Below are 24,527 nucleotides of genomic sequence, written 5' to 3'. Positions count from 1 at the left end.
CTACAAAATTATTGTTAAATCCTTGGAAATAATGAACATTTCCTGTTAGAAGTCATTTACATCATTGTTTTACCTCTTTGCTGACTGCAGACTTGCAGAGCTTAAAACAACACCAATATAACATCATCCCCACAAACTCAAATTTTACAAAAGCATATCATGGTACTTTTTTAAGTTTATTGTAAATTTAGTATTTTCCATTCTACCTTAAGGATTTTTATGCTTCTGTTTGCTATCCTGGACAAATTTCTTGAATGAAATTACGATGGTATTTTTTGCAATAATTATCAATTGAATGGCATTAAATGAAAGAACCCATTAAAACTAATGTTTTTGGCAAACGTTTTAGTGCATGCATAGTATTTAACAGGGTGCTTGTAAAACCACAGTCAAATGGCTTCTAATAGATTCAGCACAACTCCCAGCTGGCACCAGTGTGCAACCAAAACGATCCATCACAGTTTTAAAATCCTTGTCAGTCGTGTGATGTACCTTTTTATCTGGAAATGAAACTGGCGCATTTTTAGGTAACCAGATGGGCACCAGCATCTGAAAGTTTTATCCTAAACACAAGAGGTTCTGCAGATGCTGGAAATCTTGAGCAACACACAGAAAATGCTGGAAGAACTCATCAAGTGGATGGAGGAAAATAAACAGTCGATGTTTTGGGCTAAGACTCTCCTTCCAGACTGTTTTATTCTCTTGTCTTACCTTAGAGTATACAATATTTTGCCATCATTCTCAATCCGCAGTAATCGATTGGGCGTTGTTATCCAATGAGCGTCTGACTTCCTTGAGTTTCGGAAAAAGGTGTCCGGTATCCAGATTTTCCCAACCATGTTGCTATTTAGCATGAGGACTTTCATTGTACCATTAAACTTCAGTCGGCTATCGTACCAGGACTGTGCAAAAAATATGTCAATTGTATATTCCTGAAAAATATAAGCAGAAATGTATATTGTGCATGCCAATTCATGGAGCATTCCTTAATATCACACTGTAAATTGCAGTGCTTTGAGTAATCGCAAAGTAAGTTTCAGCACTGAAAGATTTTCTGTGCTTAACAATTTTCCAGATATCCATGGGGATCAGCAACATCTACATATCATAATTAATATCATGGAGTACTACTGTAAAGAAACAGGTCCCTCAGACTATTGAGATTATCCAACACTCCTTACCAATCCAACCAAGCATCCATACCAGTCTTGGAGTGATCTCTTTTAACTTTTATCTACATTGCTTCAACAACTTCCATATGGTATTACTGACCTACATGCCAGGGGCAATCAACAGTGGCAAGTTCTGAATATCTTAAGTGCAAATTTTCTTCCAGCTTTGAACCTAATTTGCAAGCATCCAGACTGAAATTTTATGAAATCATAGTGCCATTCTGCTTGGAAACCCACAAAGTACATGCCAGTCAATAATAGCCCATTACAATAATCACATTTTATTCTTCCTCCATTCCCATCACTTCCCACCCCAGATTCGACCATTCATCTACATGCTAAGGGAAGCTAATAGCCCTACCCATCTGCGTGTCACTGTGGTGTCAGAGAAACGGGAGCACCAGAGAAAACCCATGAATTCACAATGAGAACGTGTAAACTCCATATACAGTAGATAGTTACAGAGGACAGGATTGCACCCAGCTGGCTGGAGTGAGAGATAACAGCTCAATTAGCTGTGCCATCGACTCACCCCAGCATCCCAGTATTCCTAAAAATACATATGCAAATCTATTTCAAGCAGCAAGTGGAAAATATTATTGGTGATAAATCTAAATGAGATTTTCACAAAATAAACATGAAATTTGCACCTAAAAAACTGAGGTGAAAAGATAATTCTTAATATTTTGTTTAAAACACCAGTTTTTTTTGCTCTCCTTCATTTTAGTTTGAGAATATGTACCACTGGGTTCAAGGACAGCTTCTCTCCTGCTGTTCAAAGACTCATAAATTGATCTCTTGACCTTTTGTCTGACAAAGATCTTTCAATCTACCTTGCTGTGGCCCTTGAACTTTATGCGTCTATCTGCCCTGCGCTCTCTCTGCAACTGTAACATTACGTTTTACATTCTGTTACAGTTTTACCTTTGTACTACTTTGATGTAATTCAGTTTACAATAATCTGTCTGGAAGACCGCAAACAAAAGCTGTTTGGTGTACCTAAGTACAGGTGCTAATGTTAAATTAATAACCAATTACCAAGCATGGGAATAAATTAAACATGGCCAAAATACAAACTACATTTCATCTTCTTCAGATAAAATGCTTGTGAATTCATGCATCTCCGTGTTAGAACTAGCACAGTATTGCTATATAAATTTAATTCACCAAACACCGCAGCAGATTTGTAAATGGGTACTGTTTGTTTGTAGATCATTTGTGAGATTTGCAGCAAGTAAAGCGGGGATTCGCAACACGTGTCCTGTTAATTAATTCTCTGTGATTTCACTTGTGGTGACAACATGCATGTCTCAAACAAATCTGTCGACCTGTTCTATTTCCGTCCTTGCGCATTAACAAGTTACTAAATTTGACCCTACAACAAACACATGAGACAACTGGTCAGGATAATAAGTTGTATGTAAATAATTAATCTGTTTTTATGCTAATTGGTGTACTACTCAGACCATTTTCAGATCATGCATTCCGTTCTCAATAGGTGGCAAGCTGAAAATCTCTGATCTATAAATGTTTAAACATTGAGGCAAGTGAAAGCATACATGGATGACTGGAGCAGAGTGTTTCAAATGGTTCTGCCAGAAAGAAAACAATACCCCTGAGAATCCCGTCAGCTTTCCGGGTTTGGAGACTCTACAGCTGAGCTGTAATAATGTCTCATGCAGTTACTTCTGATGCCTCCAGGAACTTATTCAGATTTCAGTATTTACAAAAACAGGCATGTATCCCATTAAGTGTAGATAGTTTTATTTGTTGGTTGCAATGATTGCACATATTTTCAACATCCCGAAACTGAATTTCCCCAGGATAGTAACTAGAGAGACTAGTACAGTAGTGTATATTGCTAATGCAATTTAGAATTCTCTTGTCTGTGAATTCCACTGGCCAATACCAGTTAAGTTACCAGATATCAATAAATAACATTTTGTAGAGTGGGTACAATATTTCCAATTATTTATTTATTTGTATTTACTTTGCATGTTAGAATAATGATTTAAGGATCTTATTGATGCTCAACAACTTTTAATCGATTAACTTCTCCAAGCAGTATCAACGCTTAAGATGAGATAATCTGCAGATGCTGGAAATCCAAGCAACAGACACAAAATGCTGGAGGAACTCAGCAGTCCAGGCAGCATCTATGGAAAAGAGTAAACAGTCGATGTTTCAGGACGAGACCCTTCATCAGGACTGTACAGTCCTCATCACTTAAGGCAAAATATCATCATGTTTTGATAACAGGGAGAGGAAGAAGAAAGGTTTGGCATGCTTTTCCCCCCTCCCTTTTTTTTTCTTTCTCTCTCTGCCCATCACTCTGCCTGTTTTCCATCTCCCTCTGGTACTCCCTCCCCCTTTCTTTCTCCCTAGACCTCCCGTCCCATGATCCTTTTCCCTTCTCCAGCTCTGTATCCCTTTTGCCAATCACCTTTCTGGCTCTCAGCTTCACCCCACCCCCTCCGGTCTTCTCTTATCATTTTGCATTTTCCCCTCCCCCTCCTACTTTCAAATCTCTTACTATCTTTCCCTTCAGTTAGTCCTGACGAAGGGTCTCGGCCCGAAACGTCAACAGCGCTTCTCCCTATAGATGCTGCCTGGCCTGCTGTGTTCCACCAGCATTTTGTGTGTGAGGTTTGGCAAACTTATAGGAAAAGGTGGTGGTTCTTTAAAAAAAAATCATTGTATGAGTGCAAATGATGAAAAGGAAGAGTTCCTTAAATTCACACTCATGATTTGATCCAATTTTCCACACAAAAGTACCCTGAAATGATGATGCGATGAAATACTTGACCATCGTCAGTGCTGCCATTCTTCTGATTTCCTTGATTCACTGCAGAAAATACTGACTGTGGGACATGGAAGTTCTGAGATTAGGAGATGGGAGGAAATGGTAGGTAGTGAAAGCAAAAATTGAGTCTTACTGAACTAAAAACTACCAGCTGAGATAGCAGAATAATTTTAGAAAAGGTCTGGTTAAAACAATGAGAGAGTTCAGTTCACATTCTGAAATAGGTGTGGGCATTGAGATGTGTGATTAACTTGCCTCATCCGCTTTTTAAAAAATAACTCGCGCTATACTAAATCAGCCAGGATTTCTTAAGACCCTAAGACATAGGGGCAGAATTAAACAATTTGAGTCTGCTTCACCATTCCATCATGGCTGATTTATTATCCCTCTCAACACCTTTCCCCCACCTTCTCCCCATGACCTTTGATATGCTGACTAATTATCTACCTATCAACCTCCACTTTAAATGTCATCTGTGCCAATGGATTCCACAGATTAACCATCCACTGGCTAAAATAACTCCTCCTCAACTCTGTTCTAAATGGGCATCCATCTATTCCGACTCTGTGCCTCTGGTCCTAGACTCCACTTCTATAGAAAGCATCCTCTCCACATCCACTATCCAGGCCTTTCAATATTCAATAGGTCTCAATGAGATCCCCCCTCATTCTTCTAAACTCCAGGGCCGTCAAATGCTCCTCAGAAGTTGAACTTTTCATTTCTGGAATCATTCTCGTGAACCTCCGCTGAACCCTCTACAATGCCAGCACATCTTTTCTTAGATGAGGTACACAAAACATCTCACAGCACTACCAGTGAAAACTGACCAATGCCTATTAAATCCTCAGCATTACATCCTTGCTTTTATATTGTAGTTCTCGCACAATGAATGGTAATATAGCATTTGCCTTCCTTAGCACTAGCTCAACCTTTCAATATTCAATAGCTCTCAATGAAATGAACCTGTCATTCTTCTAAACTCCAATGAGTACAGGCCAAGAACCATCAAAGGCTCCTCAAATGTTGACCTTTTCATTTCTGGAATCTGTAAATTAATACTGCTTATGGCTCCCAAGTCCCTTTGCACCTCTGATTTTTGAGTTTTCCCCATTTAGAAAACATCTATGCCTTTATTTCTTCTACCAATGTGCATGACTATACATTTCCCTACATGATAGGAAACTAAAGAGGAAACACTTCTGGAACCTATATTGAACTGAAGGGACACTGAAGAAGTACACAATATTACAGAGGCCGGACCCTGGAAACCCCTGATGTTGTCCTGGTGAAGCAATTAAGACAGATAAGAGATGCCTTATATTTGCAAAGCACCAGGAGGGCCTCCAACCACATCCTTTGGAGGCTTTAGGAGGAGGCAGCTGTAATGAATATGCCTGAGTCATGGATTTGCCACATGGACATAGTGCCACAGAAAATATATTTAATAGCAACTTAATACCACTTGTCAGCCAGTCAACTGACATTCCAGTCATGAAGCCAGATCGACCCAACTTCTCTTCTTTTTTTAGGCAGTCCCTTAGTGTCAAGGATGACCTCTTCCATTCTTGTTCTGGAAGCTCTGAGGTCTTCTCTGGAATCTGCAGGGTTTGCTATACATGAACACACAATGCAGTAGGATGGTGAGGAGGTTGATTAGTTTGCAGTATGGTCATTTCACTGTTTCCTCCTGGCCTCCACATCCTCCAGTCACAGTAACTCAATGTGCTCTGCACCTTCCCAAGTGCTTCTCTGCCAGTCCTTGTATCCTCAGGAAAAGACATCTAAATCCTAAAGTTGAAAACTTCCCTCTTCCATGTAAAACAAGTAACCAATTTTACTCATCTTCAAAATTCTTTATCATGCCTCTTACACCTAAAACAGAAAGCAAAGAACAATGCAATTATGTTTCGCAGAAAATTAAGAAAAAATGCAAGCTTGGTGACTTTTCTTTCAAGTTGCTTGCTATTTTTGGAAATGAATTTTCAGGTACTAAGGATCAAATGGATGATTGGCATTTTGAAATTTCACCAAGTTTATTTGAGGAAGGTCACTTAGCAGGTTCAGTAAATATATTTCATTGTTAAGAAGAAAAAGATCAGGTAGGACTTACTGAACTGCACCCAAAGACTCTTTCAACTATGCAGACCAGGAATTAAGATCTTCAGGGCTTGTAAACAAAATAAAATATTAATTGATTTTGTTTCAGTAGTCACATTTTCAGAAGCTTAAGCCATGAAATATGGTGTCCATAATCCATGAGACTGGTGCCCTGAATTTACCAGTTGTAGACATCAAGAGCCTAGTCTCTCCAGGGCCCTCTAAAATGGAACAGCATTTAGTTGATGTCCAATGTCTAGACATTGAATCCATTAACATTATTCTGTAGGAACTATTTTCTTCGACTCAGACTACTATGCCCATTCCTTCCTGGTTCCACTCTGGGAATTGGATTGAATCAGGGATTATCCTGAGCTATACCGTCCGCTAGCATATTCTGGCAGAATGCTGACTGCTGCAGCAGCTGAACTGCAAATGACGGCATAGATGATGTAACAAGGGGATCACATGATACCCTCAAAGAGTATCAGACAGAGAATCACTGCAGCAGAATTGTCGCTGTGACATGGACTTATGAACAAGTGAGCTTGGATCATTAAACCATACCTTTGTGTGAGTTTGTCCTGTGAGAGTTCCAACAGCTGGGATGGAGGTTTTGAGATTAACCATCAGGAAGTGAGCATGGCATGTTTCAACTCATCTTCATAACAGTTGCAGACAACACCGAGGGTGGAATGAGGAACCTCTGACATTCCACTGCTCTGTGCTCATATAAAACAGTGTGGGAAGTGTATAATAGAACAGATGAGGCAAGTTGGCACACAGATCAGAAGATGCTCTTTGCCATCCGTGCTTGTTACACTGAATGCAACTTCTGAAAGTAAAGAACTCCGTGTAGTTCCAACAAAGCAGATCTCTTAAACTCTTGTAGACACATTAAACTTAGTTACAGAAAGAGCATGGGCCATCTGTACCATCACCATCTGGTCAGCCGGTATTCAACCACCCATCAGTGTTATTCCTTTTAAATACAACAAATAATACTCTATGATGCAGCATACAGAAATCCATAACATATGAACGAAATACACATCAAATCCTGTGTTTCATCTATCTTAGCTCCTAATAATGTACATTGCAATTTTTTTTCAACATGCAAAAGAAAATCATAGATGCAAAAGAAATGTAGTGTCCATTTGGATGTCTACAGCAAAAAAAATGCTAACAACAATCTGTAACTGGAGGTGTGTTACTTACAACAAATATATTCCTTTAAAATTAAAAAATAGTTTTGGCAGTCTGAACTATGTCCAACAGACAAGTTATAGTACTGAAACATAAGTTATATTGGAAGGTCTTGACCCCTGAGTTTTTTCTAAACTTTGCCTGTCCTGTTTGTTAAGTACATATGCATCAGGACCACAGTTAGTATGGTCAAATTAGAGGCAAGACAGGGCTTCTGATACCGCCATTATGATTTGAATAATGACAATATGGTGAACTTCTAAGGCACTTGGAATATCCCTGCAGCAAAAAAAAACATTCTACAATGGTGACAAACCCACTGGTAACGTAGTGCTGATGACATTCCTATAGGCTCTCTTCAATCTAATCACACATCTCATTGCTTTCAGTGTGCTCTCACCCCTTTTTCTGCAGTGTTACAGGATTCTTAATTGGTTTCCATAACTATTCCTCGGATGAAAAAAACTCATTTTTTCTTTTCACTCCGGCTCCTTTGCAAATCTCAAAGCTTTAACTTTTGTTAAGCTTGCCATTTCAGACCTTTCTTGAGTTAAGTATTCAGAACTCTAAATTCTTCTAAGTGGTCCAATCAGAACATAGAACATAGAACTACATGGAACAGGGACAGGCTATTAACCCCACCATATCTGCGCTGGCCATGACGTCAACCTAACTGATTCCACCTTCCTCCACATCCTTTTAATTCCCTGCTGGTTCATTGTCAGTCAAAATGCCTCATAAACATTCTCAATGCTCTGTTATTACTACCACCCCTACTGTCTCCCGACAGTGCATTTCGGACATCTACCACTCGCTGTATAAAAAACTTGCTGCTCACATCTCAGTTAAGGTTTCCCTCTCTCATTTTAACACTATGCCCTCTAGATTTTGTCATTTCCACCCTGAAACCTGAATTCCACTCTAAATTTACAGCATTCTTGACTGAAATGATCACATAACTATTCCGTCTGCAAAAGCAAGTTAGATTTTGAGTATTCTACAGTGAAGAATTCTCCTTTTAACACCTAAATACTTTCCACCACTTAGAAATCTCCGGATGAGTTCAATCACAAAAACATACAAGACACACAAAAATATATAAAGCAAAAACAAAGAAAATGCCAGAAAATCCAGCAGGCCAGCCATAGGAATATTATCAGCACCACTCCATTCTGATAAAGGTTTGCAGACTGTTTGTCTTTCCATAGATGCAGCTTCGTCTACTGTGTTGTTCAGCCTGTCTGGTTTTATTACCACCTAAAGTCAAAAAGCTCTTTTGGTTATCACCCAAAGGTTAATGTTGAACATTTCCTCCATTCATCACCAATATAATGTGACCACAATGAACTACAGCACTTTACGACACCTTCATCAGTATCTTAAAATCCCGAATCTTCTATAATTGGAGGAGATAAAGAAAGCCAGTAACTGGGAATGGAAAATCTTTAAACTCTTTCTATACACAGGATAGTCTGATCTGGAGGTGAAGCACCAACTCCTTCAGTGTTGTTGCTCTAATTATTGGAGCTTCCCATCCAATAGCATTGTGTGAGACTCTTTGGCCCACTGCAACAGTTGTTGAAGGTGTTTCGCCACAAGGATCAATCAGGTTTGAGAAAGATATGTTGACCTTACCAGTAACTTCATCTTCTTGTATATGAACAATTGTAAGATGCATCTCAGCGTTCATTCTGACAACACTAAATAAACAATAATTTCTTCAAGCTCACCTACCTGAGTAACGCTTTGTAAAATACATCATTGTTCAGATGATTTTGCTGAAGGCATTTGTGGTATTGTTTTGGGATTTTATAATACATTTAAATTAATTTTCATTGCCCTCCCATTAGAGTTTGTAAAATCTGAAAGCTTTATCAAATTGATTCCTTGTCGAAGTTCTTGCTTTAAAACTAAAACAAAACAGTACAGATCCCTCTGATGCACAAGGATAATTCAACTGATACCCTTGCAATTAATTATAGAATGCACAATAAAAAAAACCTTGACAATACAGTTTCGAGACTGAGATGCATACCAATAGAAGGCATTATGAAACTCACAGCAAACGTTTCTACAAATACGGCATTAGTGGCCTGTGTTGCATTCTCAGTGGAATTCCAAAGGAAACACACAGAACAGCAACAGACTTAGTTACTGTCAGGGAATCATTCTAGCTGATATATTGTGATATGCTTGTGCTTTGTTTAGATCAGCTTCATACACATGAGTGGAAAACTACACACGCATGAGTGGAAAATCCTCACTGAGGCAGGGCAAAAAAATAAGGATGATTCTTTGAACTGTCTTTCTTTGACTGACCCTGTCATTGAGTATTATACTGTTAATAATGTTCCAAATAAGCTGATTGCATGTTCAGCCCAGTTGCTGAAAATTACCCAATTAATTGCTGGAGAAAAGTTAGAATAATTATTAGTGGCTACAGTATAAATACTAGACTATTTTAGCACTTCCTCTGTTGTTGATCAACCAAAGCCAAATCAGTATTGTACATTCATCCAAAAGATGAAATTAGTGATCAACTCAGCTTCCTCCTGAGGTTTGTACTGTGGCAAAGCACAGCTTTCAGCCAATTCAGTTCACTCCACAAGGTCTGGCGAAGCAGACGAAAGCACTGGAGATACCAAAGGCAATGGGATCAGAAAACGTTTCAGCTGTCATAGTGGATACTAGTGGTCCTGAACTAGCCACACCTACAACCAGCATCAGATCTGAATCAGAATCAGGTTTATGATCACTGACATCTGTCACAAAATTTGTACTTTTCTGTCAGTATAATACATAAAATATACTATAAATTTATAATCATCAATATATACAGTACTGTGCAGAAGTCACAGCTATAGTAACAAAGACTTCTGCACAGTAATGTATTTCTCAGCATGGAGGAGAGAACGAGTGTGTAAAATTTGGTGGCGGGCAATTGATATTGGGAATGATGAAGGTTGAGTGCCATGGGAGGGCATGGGACAAGGGGCAGAGAAGGAGTACTGGGGAGGGGGAGTGTCCTGTGTCCAGACACACCCAGCCCTGAGACAGCAGTCAAAGTCATTTGATTCCAAACTGGAACAGCAAATTTGTGGATAACACCAAGATTCGACAGTGAGAGAGGATATCAAAGCTTACTGTGGGATTTGGACCAGCTGGAAAAATGGGCTTAAAAGTCACAGATGGATTTAATGCAGATAAGTGTGAGGTGTTGCACACTGGAGAATCAATCAGGGTACACTGTGAGTAGGGCACTGAGGGGAGCAGAAGAACAGAGAAATCTGAGAACACAGATACGGAATTCCTTGAAAGTGGTGCAACAGGATCATAAAGAGGGCTTTTGTCACATTGGTCTTCATAAATCAAAGTACTGAGTACAGGAGATGAAATGTTGTGTTGAAGTTGTAAAAGACAGTGATGAGACCTAACTTGGAGTATTGTGTGCAGTTCTGGTCACCTACCTATAGGAAAGATATCAGTATGGTTAAAACAGGTGAGAGAAAATGTGCAAGGATGTTGCCAGGAATACAAGAAATGGACTGCTATTTTTAATTTTAATTGTGCTCTCTCTTGTAAAATTTGTGTACAATTTATGTCTTTTTTTCTAGTGAATGCTGCTTATGCAATGCTGCTGCAAGTAAGTTTTTCTTTACACCTGCACAGACAACTACATTGTGCATAGGACAATAAACTCTACTTTGACTCTGAAGTCTAAGGCTAGTTGTCCAATGGCAAGTGACTCACCTCCTTTACTCTACATAAAGGGCACAACTCCGGAGGATCTTGGAATATACTCCACTTATTTCACCAGTGCAAATCCATCAGTACTCAGAAACTCAGCATCATCCAGGACAATGTAGCCTATTTTATTGGCATCACATTCACCATGTTAAATATACATATCCCTGACCGTCAAGGCACCCTGGCTACTATGTGTATTCACTACAGATTATATTCCATTTAGTTGCCTAGTCCTTAATTAGTCCTGGTGAGGGTTCTTGGCCCAAACTGTCGACTCTTTATTCATTTTCATAGATGCTGCGGGACTTGCTGAGTTCCTCCAGTATCTTGTATGCATTACTCTAGATTTCCAGCATCTGCAGAATCTCTTGTGTTTGTGACAAGATAGAATGCCTGCAAATCCCATGGTTGCATTTCATCAGTTTAACTTTAGATCCCATTAAGCTGGCCAAATCAAAAAAAAATGATCAACTTAGTTGGAATAGCTGCATTTTATGGTAGTTTTCTCAATGCAGAGGGGCAAATCTAAAATGATTAACGTTTATTTTTTTCCTCATTAAAGATGAATTTACTTGAACAAAATTTTAAATAAGAGAGATAATGAAGCATGGGGTCTAACTCCACAATGAAATTTAGTCTAAAAACCTTGTTTCTTAGAAAACTGAAACAGTAAAGATTAAAAATCTTCATATGACCCATCAAAAATGTTGAATAAACAGAAGATATTTTGCACATGCTGAAAATTTTGAGCAAAACACATCTCAGAATGCCTCATATTCCATCTGGGCAGCCTCCAATCTGATGACATAAACATAAATTTCTTTAACTTACAATAATTTCTCCTCCTCTTCCTCCTTTCTTTTTCCATTCCCTATTATGGTTCCCCACTAAACCCTTCTTTTCAACTCACCTACCTATCACTTCCCTCCGGATTCACTCCTCCTTCCCTTCCTTCCATGGTCCAATATCCTCTCCTATCAGATTCTTTCTTCTTCAACCCTTTACCTCTTCCACCCATAGCTTCCCAGCTTCTTACTTCACTGCCCCTCTCCACTCACCCATCCTTCTCCCTCACCTTGTTTCACCTATCACCTGCCAGGTTGTGCTCCTTCTCCCCCTCCCACCTTCTTATTCTGGCTTCTTTTACAGTCCTGATGAAGGGTCTCAGCCCAAAACATCAACTGTTTGTTCTCCTCTATAGATGCATTTGTCGAGTTCCTCCAGCATTTTTGTATGTTGCTCAAAAACGTTTCAATGTCCAATTTAGATTTGACTCACAATGCTTAAGGTCCATCAGAATTCTTCAATCAACTGATATCATCTAGCTCATACAACTAAGCAATAAACAAAACAAAACCTAGTGGCTTTCCCTCAATAATTTATCCTCTGTTGGTAATATCACAGGGACACAATTGTTATAAACAATCTTAAGTGGCTAAAAAGAGGAAAGCTCCTTTGAATTTAAAGATAATAAGTGCAATGATCTGGCAATATTGCCTTCTCCCTGGCATTTGTTAGAGGGGTAGTTCACATTACTTTTCATGTTATGTGTTAATGATCTGGATGATGGAATTTATGGCTTTCTGGCCAGGTTTGTGGGAGATAAGTCAAGTAGCAGGTAGTGCTGAGGCAGCAGGGAGTCTGCAGTAGGACTTGAACAGATCAGGAGGAGAGGCAAAGTAATGGCAGATGGAATACAGCATAGGGAAGTGTGTCATCATGCAGTATGAGAGAGGAAACAGAAATGCAGAATATTTTCTAAATTGGAGCAAACTCATAAATCAGAGCTGCAAAGGGATTTGGGAATCCTAGGGCTCGATTCCCTGCTGGTTAACTTGCAGGTTGAGTAGGTGGTAAGGAGGACCAATGCAATGTTAGCATTCATTTCTGGAATATAAGAGCAAAGATGTAAAGCTGGGGCTTTGTAGGGCATAGGCAGACCACATTTGGAGTACTGTGAACAGTTTTGGGCCCGATCTCTAAGAAAGGATGCGCTGGCATTGAAGAAGATGTTTAACAGAAAGATCCTGGAAATGAAATTGTTACTGTTTTAAGGGCATTTGAAGGCTCTGGACCTGTACTTGCTGATGTTTAGAAGAATGATGGAGAATCTTGCTGAAACCTGCTGAATACTGAAAGGCCTAAACAGAGTGGAGATGGAGATGCTTTTAATTGCAGCACAGTCTATGACTAGCCTCAGAATACAAGGACATTCATTTAGAACAGAGATGAGGAAGAACTTGTTTAGTCAGTGGGTGTTCGCTCTGTGGAATTTTTTTGCCATGGATGTCTGTGGAGGCTAAGTTGTTGGGTATATTTAAAATGGGTGGTTAATAGGATCTTGTTTAGTAAGGGCGTCAAAGGTTAAAGGGGGGAGGCAGGAGAATGGGGTTGAGAGGGAAAATAAATCAGCCATGAGAGAATTGTGTAAGAGACTTGATGGGCTGACTAGCCTTTTTCTGTCCTATGTCTTACTGTTTTATGGATTTTTCCATGCAGTACGGGAATATTTCAGTCAAGAAAATTGAATGAACTTAGTGACATCGATCCTAACTTTGTAACTAAAACTAAGTGAAAGTTATCACCTCATATATCACTATTAAACAACAAAGCTAGAAAAACACAAATTGTATTGGCACACATTCAAAAACATACAACCGCATGGACTTACTGACTCACCATATTTATTGCATCGACTGGACCAATGCTGTTCACATAGATGTCGCTTTCAATCATTGTTGGCCTCACTGAAAATTTACCACATTTCCAATTATAAACAAGGAAGAACATTGCACATTACTTAATTAAAAATCTTTTTTTATCTCTTGTGAAAGATTATTTGACTCTTTTTAGCAAGACAAAATCATGTTTATCAAAAACGTCTGGTGAAGTAGTGTGCTGTAATAAATTGTGCCTATCTTTGTAAGTAGTTTTACAAGTAAACATTTAATTTATCCTTATTTTTAATTATAATCTCAGCTCAAAGAAAACTTGCTTTTATTTAAGCAGCACTTCTGTGTAAGACACAACAGATAAAAATGGGAAGGAACAATGGAATTTTTTCTGATATTTAACTCCAAATTAATGCTTTTAATTGGCATTTTTAACAAAACAATTATCCTTAACATGTTAATACATTCTCCTTAACAGTGCAAAACCTGTTGCTGTATACAGTTATAGATGAATATTCTCAGATGTAACTGCAGATGAAGTACTTTTACTACAATATCATCTGCTGACTAGGCAAGAACATAGTATTTTTATCAATTTCTTATTAACCGATGTGTCTAATGTACGGAAATAGTATGAATATAAACATGCACCATAATTAAACAAAAGTAACGAGCATCCATCATCATTCTACAATCAAGGAATTTAAAGTCCATGATGATTCACAATATTGGTATACAGGAATAGTATTAGACCACTTAATTTCCAAATCTTGATCACCAGTCCATCCACTTTAGGTTAATCTGAGACCTAATTCCATATCAGCACCTTCCCCCACATGCCTCCCAATACTTTTATTTAGCACAACTATATTCATCTGAGATTTAAGGATGTCGGATTTCTTTGTTTACTATTACAAAGCTAGTGCATTGAGAATGGATCCAGGGTTAGAGGTATGTTCTTTGTGTGACATGTTGGAACTCTGAAAGACCTATAGTCTCCCTGATAACTACATCAGCATGAGCTGCAGCTCCTTACAGAGTATGTTAAGGAACTGCAGCTGCAGCTCAATGACTTTGGGATTATACAGGAGAATAAGGAGGTGATAGACAGGAGCTACAGGGAGGTATTCATCCCTAAGTTGCAAGAGGCAAATAGCTGGGTGACTGTTAGGAAAGGAAAAGGGACTAAATAGACAGATGAAAGTGCCCCTGCGGCCGTTTCCCTCAATAATAAGTGTACCGCTTTGGAAAATGTTGGGAGAGGAGGACCTACCAGGGATAGCCACAGCGACTGGGTCTAGCTTTGAGCCTGGCTCCGTGGCTCAGAAGGAAAGAGGTAGTAAAGGGGTGCAGTTGTGACAGGGTATTTCTTAGTCCAGGAGCGGACAAGAGACTCTATGGATGTGGAAGAAACAGCCAGTTGGTACGTTGCCTCCCAGGGTCAGGGATACCTTGGATCACGTCCACAGCATTCTAAAGAGGGAGGGTAGACAACTGGAAGTCATGGTGCATATTGGTAAACATGACACAGGTACAAAAACAGATGAGTTCCTGAAGAGAAAATATAGGGAGTTGGGTAGAAAGCTGAAAAGCAGAACCTCCATGGCAGTAATCTCTGGATAGCTGCCTGTGTCATGCGCCATTGAGGGTAAGAATAGGATGATTTAGCAGGTGAGTGCATGCTGAGGAACCAGTGCAGGGGCAGTGTTTCAGATTTCTGAAATATTAGGATCTCTTCTGGGGAAGGTAAGACCTGTACAAAAAGGATGGGTTACACCTGAATTCAAGGGGCACCAAACCTTGGCAGGCACAATTTCTGGAGCTGCTGTGGGTGGAGAGTTTAAATTAATTTGCAAGGGGGCTGGGAACCAGAGTGATAGGGCTGACAATGGAGCAGTTGGTGTACAAGTAGATACAGTGTGTAGTGAGACTGTGAGGACAAACAGGCAGATAATAGCGCAAAATTGCAGTCAGTGGGATGAATTGAATTGTAACGTGGGGGAGAAAATCAAAAAGGGTGATGAATACAGGACTGACAGGTATATTTAAATGCATGCAGTAAATGGAATAAAGTAGATGAAATTGTAACAGAATTAGAGATTGGCAGGAATGACATTGTGGGCATCAATGAGTCATGACTGAAAGATCATAATTGGGAGCTTGACGTCCAAAGGTACACATTGCATTGAAAGGACTGAGGGTAGGCTGAGGGAGTGGTAAAAATTAAATCAAATCATTTGAAAGAGGTGACATATGATCAGAAGATGGAGAAACTTTGTGGGTAGAGCTAAGGAACTGCAAGCACAAAAAGACCCTGTTATATGGAGCCTGCATAAAGACCTCCAAATAGCAGCCACGATGTGTGATACAAATTACAACAGGAGTTAGAAAAAGCAAGTAAAAAGGGTAATGTTATGGAAGTAATGGAGTTTTCAATATGCAGGCAGATTGGGGAAAATCAGGTTAATGCTGGATCCTAAGAGTGGGAATCTGTAGAATGCCTGTGAGATGCCTTTTTAGAGCAGCTTGTGGTTGAATCCACTAGGGGAATGGCATTTCTGGATTGGGTGTTATGTAATGACTCAGAATTGATTAGGGAGCTTAAAGTAAAGGAACCCCTAGGAAACGGTGATCATAATACCGTAGAATTTACACTACAGTTTGAAAGACTGATGATAAACTGGGCTAGAATGGTAGCATAGTGGTTAGCATAATGCTTTGTGGTACCAGTAACCCAGGTTAAATTTCTGACGCTGTCTGTGAGGAGTATGTCCTCCCCATAACTGTGTGGATTTCCCTGGGTGCTCTGGTTTTCTCCCATAGTCCAAAGATGTACCAGTTGGTAGGTTAATTGGTCATTGTCCAGTGATTAGGCTAGGACTAAATTGGAAGGTTGCTGGGCAGCACAGCTCAAAGGAATGAAGGGGGTTATTCAGTGCTGTAGCTCAATAAGTAAATAAATAAAGTCAGATTTATCAATATTACAGTGGAGTAAAGGGAATTACAGAGGCTTGAGAAAGGAGGTGGCCAAAGTTGACACCTGCAGGGATGTCAGCAGAGCAGCCATGGCTGGAGTTTCTGGGGTTATTCGGAAGATAATCCCAAAGGTAAAGAAGTATTCTAAAAGGAAGATGAGGCAACCATGGCTGACAAGGGAAATCAAAGGCAGCATAAAAGTAAAAGAGAGAGTTTCAAATATAGCAAAAATTACTGGGAAGTTTGATGATTAGGAAGCTTTAAAACAAAACAACAGAAGGCAACTAAAAAACCCCCATGACAGAAAAGATGAAATATGAAGGGAAGCTAGCCAGTATAAAAAATTATATCAACCATTTTTTTGATGATATAAGAGATGAGATAAAAGAGATGAGAGTGTGGGTATTGGACTACTGAAAATGATGAGGTAGTAATGGAGGACAAAGAAGTGGCAGAGGAATTTAATAAGTATTTTGCGTCAGACTTCACTGTGGAAAGCACTAGCAGTTTGCCAGAAATATGAGAGTCAGGGGGCAGAAGTTAGTGTTGCTGTTATTACTAATGAGAAAGTGTGTGGGAAGCTGAAAGATCTGAAGATAGATATGTCATCTGGAACAGATGAACTACACCCCAGGGTTCTGGAAGAGATTCTGGAGGCGTTTGTAATGATTTTTCAGGAATTAGTAGGTTCTGGAATGGTCTGGAAGGCTGGAAAATTGCTAATGTCACCCCACTCTTTAAGACGGGAGGAACGCAGAACAAAGGAAATCATAGGCCAGCTGGCCTGACTTCAGTGATTGGGAAAATGTTGAAGTACATTATTAAGGATGCGGTTTTGGGCTACTTAAAGACACATGTTAGAGTAATCCAAAGTCAGCAGGGTTTCCTTAAGGCAATTCTTTGAGGAAATAACAGACAAGATAGACCAAGGAGAGTTAGAAGATGTTGTTCATTTAGATTTTGACAAAGTGCTACACATCAGGCTGCTTCACAAGATAAAAGCCCATAGTATAACAGGAAAGATACTAGCATGGATAGAAAATTGGCTGACTGACAGGGATCAAAGAGTGGGAACAAAGGGACCATTTCTACTTTGCTTCCAGTGACTAGTGCATTCCACAGGGGCCATTATTGGTACCACTTCTTTTCATGTTATATCTGAAAGTAAGTCTAGGAAAGGCAGCCTCCTGCCGCACCAAACTTGTGAGATTGAGGCGCTGTCCCACCCCAAACCCCCGTTTGTGTGGATGCTGTGTAATTTGCTACAATGTTACAAATTAGTACCACAAAATAACAGACAGTACACAGTACACCGCATACGATTAAAAGATTATACTTATGAATCATAATTTGACTAAAGGGTTAGTAAAGAAAGGAACAAAAAAAGAAAAGCAGCCATTTTAATGAAACAGTCAAATGTGCAGAAGTTGGAACTCAAAGTTTCTCCATAGTCACTGATCCTCAATCAATCTCACCCCTGGCTTCATCGATTCACAGTGCTGCTCTGGGTCTAATCCTACAACCTCTTCTCTCCTGCGTCTTTCCTCTTCATCTCCTCTTGAACAAAAGCCCCATGCCCACCCTTAGTGTCCCTCACCAAAGAAACCTCCCCTTTATTCGACCATCCTAATTGGATAACACACATTTCTCCTCATCTCTTTATCTTCAACAACCCAAGCAAGCTGGAAACAGAACAGACCACTCTTACAGAACTGCTAAATGAAACACATACAGCACAACAGTAAAAACATAAACTCGGATATTATATTTGTCAATGACTTGGATGATGGAATTGATGGCTTGTGGCAAAGTTTGCAGATGATACAAAGATAGGAGGGGCAGGTAGTGTTGAGGAAGCAGGGTGTCTGCAGAGGGACTTGGCAGATTGGAAGAATGGTCAATGAGGCAGATGGAAAATAGTGTAAGGCAATGAATGATCATGCACTTTGGTAGAAACAAAAAAGGCATAGATTATTTTCTAAAAGGTGAGAAAATTTAAAAATCAGTGATGCAAAGGGAATTAGAAGTTCTTATGTAGGATTTCCTAAAAGTTAACTTTTGCAGGTTGAGTTGGTGGTAAGGAAGGCAATTTGAATGTTAGCATTCCTTTCATGCGGGCTACAATATAAAAGCAAGGATGTGATGCTGAGGCTTTGTAGACATTGGTCTTACCATACTTGGAATATTGTCAGCAGTTTTGCATCCCTTATCAATATGAGGATGTGTTGGCTTATCATGAGAATGATTCCGGGAATGGAAGTGGTGTTTGTGACTCTGGGTCTGTACGCACTGGAGTTTAAAAGAATGAGGGGGATATCTCATTGAAACTTATTAAATATTGTAAGACTTAGATGGAGTGTCTCTGGACAGGTTCAACTTTTATGTGCTATGTTGTATGATGTAGGTAATCGTGGTCTTTCCATGACCATGATTGTTCTTGGCAAATTTTTCGATAGTAGTACTTTACCATTGCCTTGTTCTGGGCAGTGTCCTTGGAAGATGGGTGACCCCCAACCATTATCAATACCCTTCAGAGATCGTCTGTCTGGTGTCAGTGGTCGCATGATCAGGATTGTGATATGCATCAGTTGCTCATACAATCATCCACTACCTGCTTTTATGGCTTCATGTGACCCTAATTGGGGGCTAAGCAGGTGGAAAACCTTGCTCATGGGTTAGCTGCAGGCTAGCGGAGGGAAGGAGTGCCTTACACCGCCTTTGGTAGAGATGTATCTCCACCCCACCACCCAGGATGTAGAGAGGTTGTTTTCTATAGTGGGTGAGTCTAGGACCAGAGAGCACAGCCTTAGATAGAGGGACATCCATTTAGAACAGAGATGAGGGGGAATTTCTTTAGCCAGCGGGTAGTGAATCTGTGGAATTCGTTGCTATTTACGTCTGTGGAGGCCAAGTCATTGAGTATATTTAAAGTGGAGGTTGATAGGTTCTTGATTAGAGGAAATCAAAGGTTATAGGGAGAAGGTAGAGGAATGGTGTTGAGAAAAATAATAAATCAGCCATGATAGAATGATAGACCAAACTCAATAGGCCAAGTGGCCTAATTCTGCATCCTATGATTTATGTGTTGTGGAGGAAGTAGAGATCTGTAATTGATGGTGGAGGCAGAGTCTTGGCATTTGAACTGCTAAGTCATTGAAGGCCATGGATAAAGTGCTGGAGAACAGGATTGGGATGTAGGGGTATTCAATCATCAGTATAGATATAGCGGATCAAAGGATCAAATTCCATGATGTATGACTCAATGCTCCTAACAACTAACAGTATACATTAAAATGCATGATGAAACTGAGGGCATTTTCTCCTCGCCATGGCAGTGAAGAAACCTAAGAACAATCAGGTCAGTGTTGGGAGTGGGAAGGAAAATTGAAATTGCATCCAATTGGGAACTCGATATTACAAGTGTAGCTGTCCAATAACGCCTTTGTCTGTTTTACACTGATGTAAAAGAGACCACATTAAGGTCATTGAAAGCAGTAAACAAAGTTGGAGGGGGTGCATCTGAATCTTTGCCTGATTGGGAGGGGCTGTTTAGGTACATGGATGGTTGTGAGGGAGGTGGTGTTTGTGAGTGAGGTGGTGTAGGGATGTGTTCTACCTCCTATGTTCTCAGGGGAAAGTGCCAGGGAACAAGAAGGTGTGAGGAGGATGAGCCATGAAGAGAATACAGAACTGAAAAGGGGAGTGGGGGGAGTGGGAAGATGTGACTAGTGCCAGGTTCCTTTTAAAGCTGCCAGAAAAATGGTGAAAGATAAAGATGTGAAGGTAGGGTGAAAGGCGAAGAACAATGGGAAATCTATCTCAATTCTGCTTAGAGGGGGGCAAGAACTGAGACTGGGAAATGGAGAAAATGGGAAACACAAGTGAGGGCTCTATCAACCAAAGTAGAGGGGAAATCGTGCTTCCTGAAAAAGTTGAGTTTACTACCTTCTTTAAAGTACATTCTGTGAATAGCTCAGTCTCTGCTATTTGCTTAATAGATACTAAATAGCTTCCATACAGTAAGCCTGCCACCTTTCATCTGGCTCTATTTCAAGAGACATCAACCTCTTTCGGATTGGTTCCTGATTGATTTCTACTTCCCTTCATTACAATTGTAGCAGCACATAGTCTCTTCTAAGTTGCTCACGTCCACGGGGAGTGGTGGATTGGTACTAAAAGATCTTGTTCTGATTTCAAACTTCCACACAAATCAACCACTCGAAGGCAGGAGCAGATTAATCAGCATTCCCCCTTGAGCACAATGTATTTGACAGAGGCCATGCAAATTGGCAGATGAGAGGAGAGCTAAAGAGTCAACAGGAAGCTACATCCTGTTTAACAATTACAGTCACTCCTCTTTGGACTGCTTGTTATGAGCATCTTTATTGGACAACAGCATGAAGATTGTGTGCTTCATGAAACAGTTGCTTAGCTTATGCTTGGTCTCACTGAGTAAAGGAGGCCACATCAAGAGCACTGAATGCAGTAGGCAAGGTTGAGTGAGATACATATGAATGTTTCCCTGAACTGGACTGCAGTTTAGGTCACTGGGTGGTGAGGGAAAAAGTGCAGGAATGTGTTGCCCCTCCTAGGTTTGCAGGGTAAAGTGTTAGGGAATAAGGAAGGGTGGGTGGGGAGAGATAAATGACTCAGAGAGCCATGGTTCCTGTAGAAAGTAGAAGGGGTGGGTGAGAAGGAGGTGACTGGTGGCAGGATCACGTTATAGCTAGTGGAAATGATGAAGGGTGATCTCTAGAAGCTGTGGGTAGTGTGTGAAAGGTGAGGACAAAAGGAACTCTGTCTCAGTGCTGTCTGGGGTGTCATGTTGCTGGCTGACAGCAGAAGTTCAGGAGATAGGGGAAATGCAAGGGAGGGCTCCGTCAGTCACAGTTAAAGTGAAGCCACATTTCCTGGAAGGCCTTTCAGATATCCTGCAATGGAAAGCCTCAGTTTGAAATCAGATGTAGCATAGAGGCAGAAACTAAGGTAATGGAATTACATCCTTACAGGATATCTTTACAGACTGGGTGGGAGGAGGTATAACATCACCATTTTACATGTAGTACATGGTCTTCTCATTGATAGAAGTTGTAGATAGCAATGTCACCAGCCCCATTTACTGCGGCACCTCACCGTTCATGCCCCTTCAAACTGAAAAGATCCCATAACTTCACCTCTTTTTATATTACTTAATCAGTCCTCAGTCAATGGCAGTATAGGTGCTCCCTATATGCACCTATGTGTTGTAATTTTATTTAATCACATTCTTGGTGACACCATATCAAAGATCTGAAAATCCAAGTATGCCATATCCACACACTCTATTATGCTAATTATAATTCCAAAAATTTGCTAGTGGTATTGTCAGAAATTATATCAATCTCATCAATTTACGTTGACTCTGTTGAATACTATTATTTTCTAAGCATTGTATTCCTACTTTCTTCACCATTTCTAGCATCTTCCCCACTGTTAATGTCAAAAGAAATTCACAACTTTTCTCTTCCTCCCCTTTCTTTAAAGAGTGAGGCTTTATTTGCTCTTTTTCAATCCAAGGAAATTGTTCTAGAATTAATAGAATTACAATCTGTGCTTCTTAAAAACCTTGTGATGTAGGTCATTGGGTACCAAGCATTCAGTTCCTTCAAATTCTCCATGACTTGTTTTTAATTATGATCATTTATTGGAGTTTCCTCAGAATTATACTCAGTTGCTCTTTCTCAGGTAATGTCTGTCATACCAACTATTTCCAATCATTTTTAATTTACTTTGTAATTTCAATATGTTTGTTTCTGTATAGAATGTTTTGCTTTTCCTTTACTTCATTTCACAAGTCTTCTAAAATAAATGATAATGTTACTCCAGTGAATAAATTTACAGTTTTCTATTTCCCAAAGTTAAGTGCTACTCCATTGAACTCTTAAATACAATTTCTGTGCTATCAAATTATCTTCATTAGTTTTGTAAACTGTGCAACAAATTACAACACAAGAAAAGCTTACCTCCGATATCTGGTCTAAGTTTGTTGTCATATCCTTTCAGTAAATTGTTCAGAATATCGGTCACATCACTTTCATGGACTTTTGGTGCCAGGACCCATGTTCTATTTAACATCGTGTCCTCATAATCTTCCTCATCTACTTTGTTTGCACTATACACAAAGACAGCACATGAAAACACATTTAAGGAGCAATAAAGTGAAAAATAGAAAAACATTAACAATGATTTTGTTACCATTATTTTTCCAAATCTCTTACATTATAAAATCTATCAAGACCCAGTAACAAGAGAACAAGATACTAAGAAAAGGCTTTTATTCATGAAGACACTTTCCAAAAATGGAATCACAGAATAATTCAACTACAGAAACATTGTGCTAGTGTCAACTCATTGAAAGCACAGCCCAATTAAACTAACTTTTCTGATCTCCTGTCAGCAAATTTCTTCTTTTCAAGCTGTTCATGAAAGTTGTGTGAATGCATTTCCAAGTCTCCTTGCTGATGTATCTTCTGTTTGGTTCTCAAAGTGGTACTGTACCATTTAGATTGTACTGCCATTTCATGTTGTCTCGATCGGTAGGCAGCACCCCACATTTATTTATGTGGCAGTACATCAGCCAGTCATCTGTCCTCATCGCTAGTTTCTATGTGGACTTTGGAAGTCTGTTTCATATTTTGTTCATGATTTATAATGTTGCCAGGTTTTGTATCATCTACAAACTGAAAAATCCTCTCAAGTGGAAATAACTTGTACTTCAGAAAAAAAGCCACATCCCCAGCAGCAACCCCAGGAGAATCCCATTATTTACTTCTCGCCAGTAAGGGACATGTCCCTTCATCTCTGTTCTGTGCTTGTTGTATATTCTTGCAGCTGACAGAGGTCATTCACAATGAAAGAGGAAGATAGTGAGGACATGCTACAGCAATCTCCAAGCTGTGTGAATATAGTTGTACATCAGCATGTGACTGATAAAGCTGCACCAAAACTGTAATTTAAACAAAGTACACCACTGTACTGGTTTTCCCTCCATCTGTACTGATACTACTTAATATTTATTCTTGATACCATTACTCCCACTTTGTTCTTTGCATACACAGTGCAAAATTATTTCCAAACATTGCAATAGCTAAATGGCTTGTTTCCTATCACAGTGTGTGCAACAAATATAGTGTAAATTTATAGTGTTGTGTTAGCAGCATGCAGCTTGTTATCCTCTGTTTGTCAGTGGACCATATTAAGGTGAATAGATGACCCTTAAGATGTTGTCTTGTTACAACATTTTCCACTCTATGTCATCCCTGCAATTAGCTATATTTCCTGGTGGTCTGCTAGTATTCTATCCCTGTAACCTCCTGATGACTTTCACCAACTGCAGCAAGATGTGTGTTGCAAGAAGCTTCATACACTTTCACAAAGCAGAGCAGTTGCACAAAGCGATGCCCTAACACATAGCAAAGCCATTCTGTGGGAGATGAGCAGTTGCTCAGGATGACCCATAGGCTTCTGGTCTAGAGTGAGCAATGGACTACTTATTAGAGGGCCTCTGGATTCCCCTTTTATACACTCAGTGACCACTTTATTAGGTAAAGGAGTGGAAACCGGTGTGGTCTTCTGTTGCTGTAGCCTATCCACTTCAAGACTTAATCTGTTGTTCATTCAGAGATGCTCTTCTGCACACCACCATTGTAACACACGGTTACTTGAGTTGCTGTCACCTTCCTGTCAACTTGAACCAATCTGGCCATTTTCCTTTGACCTCTCTCATTAACAAGACATTTTTTCCCACAGAACTGGAACTCACCAGATGTTTTTTTTTCGCTTTTCACACTATTTTCTGTAAACTCTAGAGACTGT

General features: G+C 39.7%; 1 protein-coding gene across 1 annotated transcript in view; it reads right to left on the bottom strand.

Annotated features, from left to right (window-relative positions):
* The window catches only part of gabrg1 (gamma-aminobutyric acid type A receptor subunit gamma1), a 135,527-nt gene that overhangs the window by 42,615 nt on the left and 68,385 nt on the right, over positions 1–24,527 (bottom strand). Inside the window, exons 2-4 of the mRNA XM_073064725.1 lie at positions 22,676–22,824; positions 13,705–13,772; positions 712–932 (exon numbers count right to left, since the gene is read on the bottom strand). Of these exons, the coding sequence (XP_072920826.1) occupies positions 712–932; positions 13,705–13,772; positions 22,676–22,824 (438 nt within the window). The remainder of the gene's footprint in view (positions 1–711; positions 933–13,704; positions 13,773–22,675; positions 22,825–24,527) is intronic.

The sequence above is a fragment of the Hemitrygon akajei genome, chromosome 13, assembly GCF_048418815.1.
Source record: "Hemitrygon akajei chromosome 13, sHemAka1.3, whole genome shotgun sequence".
Classification (NCBI taxonomy): domain Eukaryota; kingdom Metazoa; phylum Chordata; class Chondrichthyes; order Myliobatiformes; family Dasyatidae; genus Hemitrygon; species Hemitrygon akajei.
Note: the sequence above shows the minus strand (reverse complement) of the source record. Positions and strands in the feature narration are given on the sequence as shown.